The sequence below is a fragment of the Bos javanicus genome, chromosome 9 (genome assembly GCF_032452875.1).
Source record: "Bos javanicus breed banteng chromosome 9, ARS-OSU_banteng_1.0, whole genome shotgun sequence".
Classification (NCBI taxonomy): Eukaryota; Metazoa; Chordata; class Mammalia; order Artiodactyla; family Bovidae; genus Bos; species Bos javanicus.
In genome coordinates this window covers 60524413-60537882 of record NC_083876.1, presented here as the reverse complement: position 1 = coordinate 60537882, position 13470 = coordinate 60524413, and the positions used below count along the sequence as shown (strand labels likewise).

Here is a 13470-nt window from a genome sequence, read left to right as displayed (position 1 = left end):
AAAAAATAAAGTCTGATACTGTTTCCACTGTTTCCCCATCTATTTCCCATGAAGTGATGGGACCAGATGCCATGATCTTCGTTTTCTGAATGTCGAGCTTTAAGCCAACTTTTCACTCTTCTCTTTCACTTTCATGGGCTTTTGAGTTCCTCTTCACTTTCTGCCACAAGGGTGGTGTCATCTGCATATCTGAGGTTATTGATATTTCTCCCGGCAGTCTTGATTCTAGCTTGTGCTTCTTCCAGCCCAACGTTTCTCATGATGTACTCTGCATCTAAGTTATATAAGCAGGGTGACAATATACAGCCTTGACGTACTCCTTTTCCTATTTGGAACCAGTCTGTTGTTCCATGTCCAATTCTAACTGTTGCTTCAATGTTATGGAGGCCCATAATGAACTTTATGTACGTGAGTTTATATCTATCAGTAGTTACCAATTGAAAATAAAGTTGAGAAATATTAAATACTTTATCATTTGAAAGTAAATCCATTTTGTAATAACATAAATAGCATCATTTTGCAAAAGAATACTTTTCAAAACAAAAATTGAGTGTAGAATTGTTGAACATTTTTTGCACATCTTCTTACTGTCTTACTTAGATCAGAATTCTGCCATCTTTTATTTCTGCATGCAGTCTATTGTAGTATCACTTACATAGCTTCTGGCAAACACAACAGTACACTCATGAGAGAATGAACATGAAAAATGCCAATGTTGTTGTAACATTATGTAAATAATCTTAACCTCATGGACACAGGGGCCCCTGGACACTTTTAGACCTGCTGGCTCTCAGGGGATGAGAATATAATTTAAAAATTCTGTTCATCTGCAGGCATATATTTTCCATTTAGGTGGTACCCACTGCCTGTTGAGGGTGTTGGTTTTTTGTTTTTTTGGTCCTATAATGTGTCACTTGAATTTAATGAACACAAGAAGAAAGTGTGACCTTGAGATGAAAATCACTAGGCTGAATTTCAGAGAACACTTGTCTATCTATAAGACAATAAAATACTGTTTTATTGCAGAAAGAGTGTGACCATGAAAGTGCTTCCGACTTCTGGACCTCCTTTGGTTTTTTAAAGGGAGTGAACCCTGGAACTAGGAGTAGGGAGTCTGGAGGAGAAGGGTGTGGGGCCGAGCCAGAGACTGAGGTTTCCGCCAGCTCAAAGATCTGTGTAACATGTTTGCTTAGAAGCCTTCCTGCCGACTAAGCGACTCGGAGGCCCCCAGGCAGGTGGGAGACACCTGACAGTGGCCGATGGACCAGGTGTGCCTGCTACCTACTTTGTCTTGGTTAATACCAGCAGCTCCCTGTTCTCATGTTAGAGAGGCCAGAGCACAGAAAGGTCAAATAACTTGCTTGAAGATCTCCAGCTTGCTGCTAGGCTTCAGTCTGCAGGGCCCCACATGTACTTGCTTGTGTCCCATCCATATCTCTGCACTCGAAGGGGCTGACCAAAGGCTTCTTCTGGGGGAAGAGACTCCAGCCCCGTGGCTGGTACCATGGCTCACAGGTGCATCTCAGTTATATTTGAATGAAAGTTCTATTTGAATATGACTTGGATACAATTCGGCCAAGAAGGAAGTCTGATGGGCTAGGTCACGCCCTGTATCCCAAGACAGACTGTGCCTGGCATAGGGCTGCCGCGTCGCACAGCTCCAGGGGACGCCGTTCCTGTCCTGGACTATGTGAGTGGTGCTCCCTGGAGCTGAGCAGCGCACAGCCTGCTCACACCTACATGGCGGCCCTGGCCCAGCACCACGTGCCTGTTAGTGTTATTGTAGACCGTGAACTCCTCAAGGTCAGGATGACGTCCTTGCATCTCTGGGACCCTGAGCGCCCAGCACAGGGTGTAGGGGACATAGCAGGTGGTCCAGAGGCACTTGCTCGATGTGGTCTCCCCGGCTCGGCCGGAAGCTCTCGTCAGGTCCGCGCACACCAGTAGTTGTAACGATGCCTCTTGCCTCCTTCAGGTCTTGCGCTTCAGTCGTGGGCGAAGCCTGAGGAAAAAGAGAGAGAGGCTCAAGGAAGAGAGGAGAGCTCAGTCTGTGCCGAGAGATGAGGTGGCACAAAGCAAGGTGGGGGGCGGCCCTCCCGCCCGCCTGCGGGTGGAAAACTGTCTCCCTGCCTCCTCTGGGCCCGCCTCGGTCTCTCCTTCCTGCTGGGTCCTTCAGAGCTTGTCTTTCCTTCCGGCCTCTTGTCTTCCACTCTCCCAAGATTTCGGGCTGTGGGCTCGCATGCCACTGGCCTTTTCCAACACCCCGTGTATTTGCAAGCCCTGAGCATCTGTGGCCTCGCCACTTCCACGTGGACAGCACTGCCTCTGACAGCACACCCTCCATCATGGAGAGCAGTGGTTTGCAAAATGTGGATCCACTTGTCACCTGGAACCTTGTTAGACATGCAAATTTGGGGGCCTCACCCCAGACCCACTGGATCAGAAACTCTGAGGTGGGGCCCAGCAATCTGTGGTTGAACAAGCTCTCCAGGTGATTTCAATCTGGACTAAAATTGGAGGACCACTGGTATAGCTTGCTGCCTCTCTTTCCTCCTAGGGAATAAACCAAGGCAGTGCTAGCCCACATGGCTCCTCGTGCAAATTAGATAAAAGATGCCTCCTGAACAGATCAGCCCAGCACAGGGCACTTACGGTGAAAAGAGCCGGAGCTGGACTTCAGCTCCCCCTGCCTCACTCGTGCCCTCGGCTTTGTGCCTTTGTGCAGTGAACAGCTTGCACAACTGTACTTGGCAGCTCTGGAATGAACCGTGCCTTTCAGCTCCCCCAGAGGGAAGAAGACTAGGATTTAGAGACAATTTTGGGGACATAAAATTTTATACCAAGTACTTGTTTTTCTGTCCATTTGAGAATCTTATCAATTTCCAGGGTTAAGGCCTTGTAACTTTCATTACATTCCTGTGTATGAATTCTACATGTTAACTTGTAAACATTCTCAAAAGGACTAGAAATGGTAATTTTTTTTTCCCTTTCATTTCAAAGGGTTCTCATTCTCCTCTATGAATTGTGAGGGTTCAAGTTCAAAGAATGAGTGGGATTGTCTTTTTGTTGAAATGTATAAGATAAAAAAAACCTCTAATGCTGAAGTGTTTCATGTCTGCTAGCTTCCTGAAGTTCTAAAACACAGAATGAGACCCAAGGTGATATCTACTTTGGCACCTAATAAATAAAAAGACAAATATTCGACTCCCCAGGAAAAGCACAGGTGTTCAGTTAGAATCATAAGCAGTGTTCCCTGTGTCTGAAATTTGTCATTTTTTTAACGATTCCCAGGGGTCCTTTAAGTGGATGGAGTCTGGGAAATGTTATGCCATGATGGAATAAGGCTGAGGGGTCCAGTAGAGGAGGTGTCTGGGTCTTTTTTCCCCCTCTGTAGGGAAGTGTCTCGGCAGGAGACACCCATAGCAGTGAACAGGCTGCGCCCAGGAAAGAAGAGGCCAGAGAAGATGTCCTGTCTGCCTCCCCAGAGCCCAGAGCAAAGGACAGCAGACAGAGAAAGTCAAGACCCAAGGTCAGGAGGCACGTGAGAGCTGCCGAGAGGGCTGGGAGGTGGGCTGGCGGAGGGCCCTGGAATAGCGTCATGCCCAGCAGTTAAAAAGCCACTTCACTTGGCTTGCTTGCTGCTTTGGGGCCAGAGCGCAGAAATTGGCCCTGGCCAGCTGCAGACACAAGGTTAGCGTGTGACAGCTCTCTTGGTACGTGGTCCCTAGAGTAGAACGCTGCCAGAGAGCGTGGTGGGCCAGGTGGGAGCCGCTGGCTGGGTGTCAGGCTCACACATGTCGCGTGCTCACAGCGGCGGTGTCCTCCTCTCCCACAGGTGTCAGCGTTTTCTGACCCCACCCCTCCAGCAGACCAGCAGCCCGGACAGCAGAAGAACGTGCATGCTCACAGTCACCCTAAAAAGAGGCCCAGGCATCGCTGCTCACCCCCGCCCCCTCCGCACGAGTTCAGAGCATACCAGCTCTACACGCTGTACCGGGGCAAGGACGGCAAAGTGATGCAGGTACCTGCTGGGCCCTGTCAGGACAGGACCAAGGGCTGCAAGCAAGGAGTCTGTGTAACCCTGTTGCTGGAGGCTAATATCCACTGTAGGCAGTGACTGCAGAAGGTAGGAGCTTTGATGATAAGCCAGCTGGCCCTCTCCACCTAAATAGTACAGTACCCTCCTGCTGCTTAGGCCTGGTGAGCCAAGGGATGTTACAAGGCTTTCTACACTCACCTTGTTCAGTCGCTAAGTCATGTCTGACTCTGTGACCTCATGGACTGCAGCACACCAGGCCTCTCTGTCCCTGATTGTCTCTGGGAGCTTGCCCAAGTTCATGTCCATTGAATCGGTGATGCCATCCAACCATCTCATCCTGTGTTACACTCTTCTCCTTTGCCTTCAATCTTTCCCAGCATCAGGATCTTTTCCAATGAATCAACTCTTCACATCAGGTGGTCAAAGTATTGGAGCTTCAGCTTTGGTCCTTCCAATGAGTATTCAGGGTTCATTTCCTTTAGGATTGACTGGTTTGATCTCCTTGCAGTCCAAGGGACTCTCAAGAGTTTTCTCCAGCACCATCCTTAGGTGACCAGATAATCTTGAGACCAGAGAAAGGATAAAAGCAGCTTGAAGGAATTCCTTGGCAGTCCAGTGGGTAGGACTTGTTACTTTCATTGCCAGGGGCCTGGATTTGATCCCTTATCTGGGAACTAAGATCTTTCAGGCTGCGTGGAGTGCACACACACACACACAAAGCCAACTGAGGACTGAAACTGTATGTTACCCTCTGTGAATCTTCTTAGCATTTACCAGCCCTATCAGCTTGGCTTGTTAGATAGTCCAGAGCTACCACAGAGGTGAGTCTCCTCCATCACATGTGTCTCCCAGATGTACTGACCAACACAGGATGGGTACCAAGGAATAAACGAGTTGAATTGATTCCTTTCTGGCTTTCCTCTTAGGCGCCAATAAATGGCTGTCGGTGTGAACCCCTGATCAACAAGCTGGAGAATCAGCTGGAAGCAACTGTGGAGGAGATCAAAGCAGAGCTAGTGTCGGTTCAGGATAAGATGAACGTGAAGCTGGGGCACATGGAGAATAAGACCCAGCACCAAGTAAGTGGTCACCATTCTCATGATGCAGTGTTCTGGCAGAAAATGAAATCAGAGACCTCAGCACGCCTTTCTGTCCTGCAAACTCTACCCTGAGCATGTCAGGCAGGCTGTCAGAGAAGAGGCCTGTGATTTCTTTAAAGCCATTGTGATTTCTTTCTTTTTAAAAAAAAAGAATTTTATTGGAGTATAGTTGCTTTACAATATTGTGTTGGTTTCTGCTGTAGAGCAAAGTGACTCAGCCATACATACACATATATCCCCTCTTTTTGGATTTCCCTCCCGTTTAGGTCACCACAGAGCACTGAGTAGAGTTCCCTGTGCTGCACTCACCTGTTTTATATTACATAGTAGTGTAGGTAGGAGGCTTAGTTGCTCAGTTGTGTCCAGTTCTTGTGACCCCATGGATTGTAGCCCACCAGGCTCCTCTGTCCACGGGACTCTCTAGCAAGAATTCTGGAGTGGGTTGCCATTTCCTTCTCCATATATAGTAGTGTATATATATGTAAATGCCCATCTCAATTCATCCTATCTTCTCTTCCTCCCTTGGTATCCCTGTTTGTTCTCTGTGTCTCTATTCCTGCCCTGCAAATAGGTTCATCTGTACCGTTTTTCTAGGTTCCATATATATGCATTAAAATAGAGAATATTTTTCTTTTTTCTGACTCATTTTGCATGACAGTCTCTAGGTCCATCCATGTCTCTGCAAATGGTACAATTTCATTCTTTTTTATGGTTGAGTAATATTTCATTGTATATATGTACCACATCTTCTTTATCCATTCCTCTGTTGATGGACATTCAGGTTGCTTTAATGTCCTGGCTGTTGTAAATAGTGCTGCAGTGAACATTGGAGTGTGCATGTCTTTTGGAATTATGGTTTTCTCCAGGTATATGCACAGGAGTGGGGTTGCTGGGTCATATGGAAGATCTTCTGGCAATTTTTCAAGATTGCCGGGAGAAATATCAATAACTTCAGATATGCAGATGACACCACCCTTATAGCAGAAAGCGAAGAAGAACTAAAAAGCCTCTTGATGAAAGTGAAAGAGGAGAGTGAAAAAGTTGGCTTAAAACTCAACATACAGAAAACTAAGATCATGGCATCTGGTTCTAATCACTTCATGGGAAATAGATAGGAAAGCAGTGGAAACAGTGACAGACTTTATTTTGGGGGGCTCCAAATCACTGCAGATGGTGACTTCAGCCATGAAATTAAAAGACGCTTGCTCCTTGGAAGAAAAGTTATGACTAACTTAGACAGCTTCTTAAAATAGAAGCACTTTTCCAACAAAGGTCCGTCTAGTCAAAGCTATGGTTTTTCTAGTAGTCATGTATGAATGTGAGAGTTGGACTATAAAGAAAGCTGGGCACCAAAGAATTGATGCTTTTGAACTGCTGTGTTGGAGTAGACTCTTGAGAGTCCCTTGGACAGCAAGGAGATCCAACCAGTCCATCCTAAAGGAAATCAGTCCTGAATATTCATTGAAAGGGCTGATGCTGAAACTGAAACTCTAATACTTTGGCCACCTGATGCAAAGAACTGATTCATTAGAAAAGACCCTGATGCTGGGAAAGATTGAAGGCGGGAGGAAAAGGGGATGACAGAGAATGAGATGGTTGGATGGCATCACCAACTCAATGGACATGAGTTTGAGTAAGCTCCAGGAGTTGTCAATGGACATGGAAGCCTGGCGTGCTGCAGTCCATAGGGTTGCAAAGAGTCGGACATGCCTGAGCGACTGAACTGAACTGAACTGAACTGATGATAGGTCTAGTTTTAGTTTTGTAAGGAACCTCTATGCTATTCTCCAGAGTGGATACTTCAGTTCACATTCCCATCAGCAGTGTAGGAGGGCTCCCTTTTCTCCACACCCTCTCCAGTGTTTATTGTTTGTAGATTTTTGATGTTGGCCATTCTGACTAGTGTGAAGTGATACCTCAATGTAGTTTTGATTTGCATTTCTCTAATTTTTGGTTGTGTTGACCATCTTTTCATGTGCCTCCTGGCCACCTGCATGTCTTCTTTGCAGAAATGTCTGTTTAGGTCTTCTGCCCATTGTGATCACTTTATGTGATTTCTTGAAAGCCACTGACTTAAAAATTTTAAGAGCATGTTTAAATTATAAAACATATAGAATACATATGATTATATGTGATTATAAAATAATATATACAATTATGGAGCATTTTTAAAACACAGGAAAACTAGGAAGGGAAAATAAATCACCTGTGAACCTACTATGATGAAAAAGCACTATTAATATTTGGGTTTATTTCCTCCAGCCCTTTTATGTCTGTGTCTTTTGACTCACTCCCCTTTCCCATTGTACACTAAGGTAATATAATCATGTCTACCTTTTTTTATTTTTCCAACTTTATTTTGAAAGTGGTCGTACGCACAGAAGAGTTGAAATGATAGCTTCCTGAGTGTTTGCTGACCCATTACCTTTAAGTACTCCAGAGCACATCGACTAAGAATGAGGATCTCGTCCTTCCTTACACAATACCATCTTCACATCTGAGAACACTAGCACTAATTGTGTAATATGCGGTCCACATTCGGATTTTCTCAGTTCTCCTAAAATATGTGTGTTTTATAGCTGGTTTTTGTTTTTAATCCCAACCTAGGATCCAGTGACTACTTTGTGCTTGTGTACTATATGTTAGGTCTCTGTGGTCTCTTTTCATCTAAAACAGCCCTGGTTTCTTCTTGTGGCTCTTGTTTTTTCCCCACAATAACTTTTTAACAGAGTCCAAGCCATTTGTTTAATAGAATGTTTTATAGTCTGGATTTTTCTGACAGTTTCTTCATGGTATTTTTAGTTTGTTCCTCTATCCCTGTATGCCTGTGAAGTGAAAGTTAGGTCTAGAGCAGTAATCCTCGAAGTGTTGTCCCCAAACCAGCAGCATCAGCATCATCTGCGGACTTGTCAGGGAAAATATGCAAATTCTTGGGCCTCCTCCCAAATCTCCTGAATTTAACTGTAAATAAAACTCCAGGGGCAGAGTCTTAGCGACCTGTATTTTAACAGAATCTCCAGGTGATACTGGTAAAAACAAGTTTGAGAACCATTAATCTAGATGCTTATTTAGGTTCAGGTTAAATATTTTTGGCAAGAATATTTCATAGTTAATTGTGTAAGCTTCAAATTACATCACATCAGAAGAGACACGTCAGGATGTCTCATTATTACTGACGCTAAGTTTGATTGCTTGGCTAAGCTGGTAACCACTGTTTCTTCCCACTGTAAAGGTGTGTTTTCCCTTTGTAATTAATAGATATGTGATGGATATAGGTTTTTAAATATAAAAAAGCTTTTAAAAGCCTACAAAGTAACACATGTTCATTGGGGAAAACACCTCACATGCAGAACTATTATTGTAGTGACCCTGCCCAGAAATCCTCCCATTACTGTGTATTTTCCTGTAGGTTTTTTTTTTTCTTTTATAGATATAACCTTACTAATTTTCACTTTTAAACAAAAAATGGAACTATACTGTGCTTTTTTTTGCAGTTTACTTTTTAAGTTGGTAAAAAGAGCTAGAGTGTGCTTTTTAATGGTGGTAGACCTGTAAAGTTACAGTGTGCTTTTTAATACTGATGTACAATTTCTATGCGAGGAAATATAATTTTACGTCCTGCTTTTTTCACTTAATTTTAATTTTTTAATATTTTATTTTTGACTGTGCTAGGCCTTCGTGGCTGCTCAGGGTTTTCTCTAGTTGCAGTGAGCAGGGGCTTCTCTCTGGTTCAGTGCTCGGGCGTCTCACTGTCATGCCGTCTCTTGTTGTGGAGCACGGGCTCTAGGGCATTGGCTCAACAGTTACAGCTTGCAGGCCTAGTTGCTCCACAGCATTTGCAATCCTCCTGGACCAGGGATCAAACCTGTGTCTCTTGCATTGGCAGGAGACTGAGCCACAAGGGAAGCCGTTTCGCTTAATTTTGTTTCTTGAACAGTTTCCCATAGCCTTGGCTTCATAATATTCCAGCATGTCAATACCACATAATTTGTTTAACCATACCTTTTGTTAGACTAAAGTTGCTTATAATTTTTCACTCTATTAAATAAATGCTGTGAACATTTATGTACAGAAACTTGATTGCTTCTGAGGTTATATGCTTAGAATTAGGATAATGGGATCCAAAGTTAAGAATATGTTTAAGGCTCTTGATAAGTGTTGGCAAGCTACTTAATTGAAAGGTTGTACCAATTTATATCCTACAAGCAGGATCTGAGTTTCTGTTTCAAACCTTTGCTATCATTGAATTTTTTTTTTTAAGCTTTCACCAAATTAACTAAGGACATTTGACTTTAATTTGTATGTCCCTGTCTGTTGGTGAAATTGAGTATTTTTAAGGTTTGTGGGTTATTTGCATTTCATAAAAAGCCTATTTAAAAAATATCTGGGCCATAATAGATTAGTTAAACTGTTTTGTAAATAAAACCTCACTTTAGCTAGCCCAAGCACAGAGGGGGAGAAGGCAATGGCAACCCACTCCAGTGTTCTTGCCTGGAGAATCCCAGGGACAGCAGAGCCTGGTGGGCTGCCGTCTATGGGGTCGCACAGAGTCGGATACGACTGAGGCGACTTAGCAGCAGCAGCAAGCACAGAGGGGAATGTGTTAGGTGAATGTTGAGATGTCTCACGGACCTCTGTTTGGTTCAAAGAAGGTGACAGACTGGGGTGTAGAACCTTAGTCCTAATTCTGGGTCTCAGGGGACTGACTTTAGTGCAGTATGAGTCAGGAACACGTGCCTGGACCATCAACTGTGCCCCAGGAACACAGCTGTGTGTCAGCCTGGGTACTGTCCAGTCTAGGCAGGGGGTGGAGGTGGGAGAGCAGGCTGGTCCTAGGAAACAGGAGGAGAGCAGGTCCCAGGAGGCTGAGGCATGAGGAGCCCAAGCAGAAGGAGCTCACTGCATCTCCAGGGCTGCTGCTCCTCTTTTATTTACAAACATCTGAGCGTGGAACGTCAGTATGTCCCCAACAGGAGAGGCGCCCGCTGCCAAGCCCTCCGTGTCTGGCTCCCACTCACAGCGGTTCCTTTCTCTTCTGTGGACCTTGTCGTGCAGTGGGAGTTTGTCCTGCTGGGTGTTAGAGCCCCACAGGCAGTGTCCTGCTTAGGGACTGGAGGAGCAGAGAAGGGCACATGATTGCAAGGTGACAGTCACTTGTTCCTCCTGAGAGAGTCAATTCCTAGGCAGGTTGATAAGAAGTCTGGTGTCCCCAAGAAGGAGAAAGGGGCCTGGGGTTCTCGAGGAGGAGATAGGGGTCTGGAATTCTCAAGGAGGAAGAAAAGACAAACATCTTTTTTTCCCTCTACATTCCTTAGTCTTAGTCACATAAAACGTTGTTTTTCTTTAAGCCTGGACCTGATGATTACACACCTCAGTTTAAACTCTGTACCAGGGATTATATAACAACAATGTATCCTGCTTGTGGACAGTTTTCTCCTTCCGGAAAACCTTCTGACTAGTCCTGATATTTTAGAATGTATATTATGGAGTGGGTCTGGTAGGATCTTTTCTATTGCTAAGTTCTAATCCTGTTATCCTAAAATGTAAATTGTGGGAGTGGGCCTGGTAAAATTTTCACAAACTTAAGATATTCTTTTGATTTATTGTAAATAACTCCTTTGCTCACACGAGCAAGGGGTCACTCTCTGTCCCCCTTCTGATGCCTACGTCAGAAGCTTTCTCTGTCTCTTTTCATACTTAAATAAAACTCTTGCTACACGAAAGCTCTTGAGTGATCAAGCCTGGTCCCTGGTCCCGAAGCTAAATCTTCTTCTTCAGAAATCACGAATCTGACATTGTTCACCATAAGCTATCACTCCCTGAAGTGATCTCTTTTGAACTCCGTCCACTCCCTTCTTCACAGGTGCTGTGACTACTTTCAGTGAAGGATCTGTTCACTGGGAATGCTGGAGGAAAGCTCTGACTGTTCAGCTGTTTTCATTTCTTCTCGGGCAGCCACTAACATTTAAAAAGGGGAAGGGGGTTTAAAAAAAACATTTTTAAAACGGGAGTTGGACCTAGAGGAATGGGATGGGAAGGGAGGTGGGAGGGGACATGGGTAAACCTTTGGCTGATCCATGCTGATGTTTGGTAGAAACCAACACAATATTGTAAATAAATAAATAAATAAAATTTTAAAAAATTTAAAAAATATTTTTTTATTTCTTTAAATTTAAATTCTTTAAAAAATTATTAAAAAAATGTTTTTTTAAAAAAGGAATTGGGATAGCTCTATACTCCTTGAAATAGTTTTTCCTTGTAATTATAGTCTTGGAAATAATTTTCAAAGGCCCGTACAAATTTTCTTTTACTGACATGGAATATATTGGCTCAAATTGTATATTTACCATGTATTTATAGTCTCTGGACCCACTCAGGATTTTAAATGAGAAAAAGAAAGCAGCATTGGCTTACACAGAAACATACTCAGGAATTCTGAAAACTTAGAGTTCCATGAGGGCCACACGAAAAGAATAGGGTGAGGAGTGGGATGTGCTTGCCTTCTGTCTGGCCCCTGCTTGGTACCCCTAAGCCCCTTACTCATCTCAGGAGTGAAGACATCAGGGCCCATCCTTAGATCATCTCAGTCACAACATCCCCTTTGCCCATTGAATCTAGATGCGGGTTCTGGACAAGCTGATGGTGGAGCGACTCTCAGCAGAGAGGACGGAGTGCCTGAACCGCCTGCAGCAGCACTCGGACTCGGAGAAGCACGAGGGAGAGAAACGGCAGGTGAAAACCAGCATCTGTCTGTTCTGTCCACACTTCTCCCTGAGGCAAGGGACTCAGACCTATCACTGAAAATCCCCAGATCCTCTAAAAGTGTTTGCATGACAGAGCGTGTCATTTTTATAACCTGAAGGTAGGAAAGAGCCTGGAGTTCGATTCCTGTTTGTGGCTGAATATGCTGGTAGGAGGCGGAGGCTGAGCAGTTTGTAGAAGGTGCTGGGGAAAAGGTGGGCTCCGCCCAGGGTCAGTGCTATGTACTGTGCTTCTGCTGGGCTGTGACTCTGTTGTCGCACAAAACTTGGTTCCTGCCCTCAGAATGTGTGGACCACCCAGGACGGCAGACACGAAATGAGTTCCTGTGAGTGTGAGTTTGTGCCCCTAAGCAGCCAGACATGCTTTAGGTGTTTGTATGTGCTGTGTGCTCGGTCATGTCTGACTCTGCGACCCCATGGACTAGCCCGCCAAACTCCTCTGTCCATGGGATTTTCCAGGCAAGAATCCTGGAGTGGGTTGCCCTTTCCTCCTCCAGGGTATCTTCCCAACCCAGGGATGGAGCCTGAGTCTCTTGGGTCTCCTACATTGGCAGGCATATTCTTTACCGCTGCACCACCTGGGTGTTTGCTTTTAAGATGCCTCTAAGTCACTTAATGAAGATAATAGTTAGCTATCAGCTTGAGTGCTAGGTGAATCCCAGGCTTTGGGGGGCCCACAGAGAAGGCTGTGTGGCCTGTGGGAGGCAGGTAGCCCACAACTTTGGGACTTCTCTAGATAATAGCCTATCATAATTGAAAAGTCCATTCTTGAGGCTTTAGTTCATAAGCTGTGTATCAAAGTCTCCTGATGATTTGTGGACTAACTTGTGGGATTTTTTTAGATGTCCTTGGTGGATGAATTAAAAACCTGGTGCATGTTAAAGATTCAGAATCTGGAGCTGAAGCTTTCTGGAGATTCTAGGGCCTCCAGGACTAAATCCACACCGTCCACTTGCGAGTCCTCCACAGGTAACCAGCATGCAGAGAGAGCCCCTCCATCCAAAGGTGATGAAACCCCAGGTCGAGCTCTCTTCTTACATCTGAAGACAGCCCGTGTGATAGGGCTGCATGAAACACCAGATTGTAGCGTGAACTCTGTAGGGGCCAGGACCATGCTGTTGCTATTTAATAATAAAGTACTCTTATTTAAGTGTTCAAAACTTTGTTGAATGAAGGAATAAAAGAATCGCTGATCAGTGATAGCAGTGCAGTACTAATAGTGTGAAAGTAGACACCCAAAGATTAAGGTGAGGAGGGGACCTGTCTGTTTGGCAGGGCACTCGCCCTCGCACCTCTTTCCCTTTCTCGTCCTTGATCAGCCTTCCACCTTTGGCCTGCTCTGCATGGGTGCTAAGTTGCTTTGGTCATGTTCAACTCTTTTCGACCCTGTGAACTGTAGCCTGCCAGGCTTCTCTGTCCAGGGGATTCTCCAGGCAAGAATACTGGAGTGGGTTGCCATGCCCTCCTCCAGGGGATCTTCCCAACCCATATTGAACCCACATCTCTTTACATCTCCTGTACAGCCTCGTTAAACCACAGATCATGTATCGAAGCTGCCCCAGGTGCTGGA

The 13470-nt window shown here is 44.9% G+C and overlaps 1 protein-coding gene across 9 annotated transcripts in view; it reads left to right on the top strand.

The window, feature by feature from the left end:
• Nucleotides 1-13470, top strand: part of ANKRD6 (ankyrin repeat domain 6) — a 182501-nt gene that overhangs the window by 166034 nt on the left and 2997 nt on the right. For 7 of the 9 annotated variants that reach the window (XM_061427820.1, XM_061427819.1, XM_061427826.1 and 4 more), the window contains 6 exons: nucleotides 1976-2080; nucleotides 3395-3529; nucleotides 3836-4021; nucleotides 4966-5118; nucleotides 11758-11871; nucleotides 12743-12869. In XM_061427820.1, coding sequence (XP_061283804.1) covers nucleotides 1976-2080; nucleotides 3395-3529; nucleotides 3836-4021; nucleotides 4966-5118; nucleotides 11758-11871; nucleotides 12743-12869 — 820 coding nt within the window. The remainder of the gene's footprint in view (nucleotides 1-1975; nucleotides 2081-3394; nucleotides 3530-3835; nucleotides 4022-4965; nucleotides 5119-11757; nucleotides 11872-12742; nucleotides 12870-13470) is intronic. The other 2 variants (XM_061427823.1, XM_061427822.1) reach the window with 1 other exon arrangement.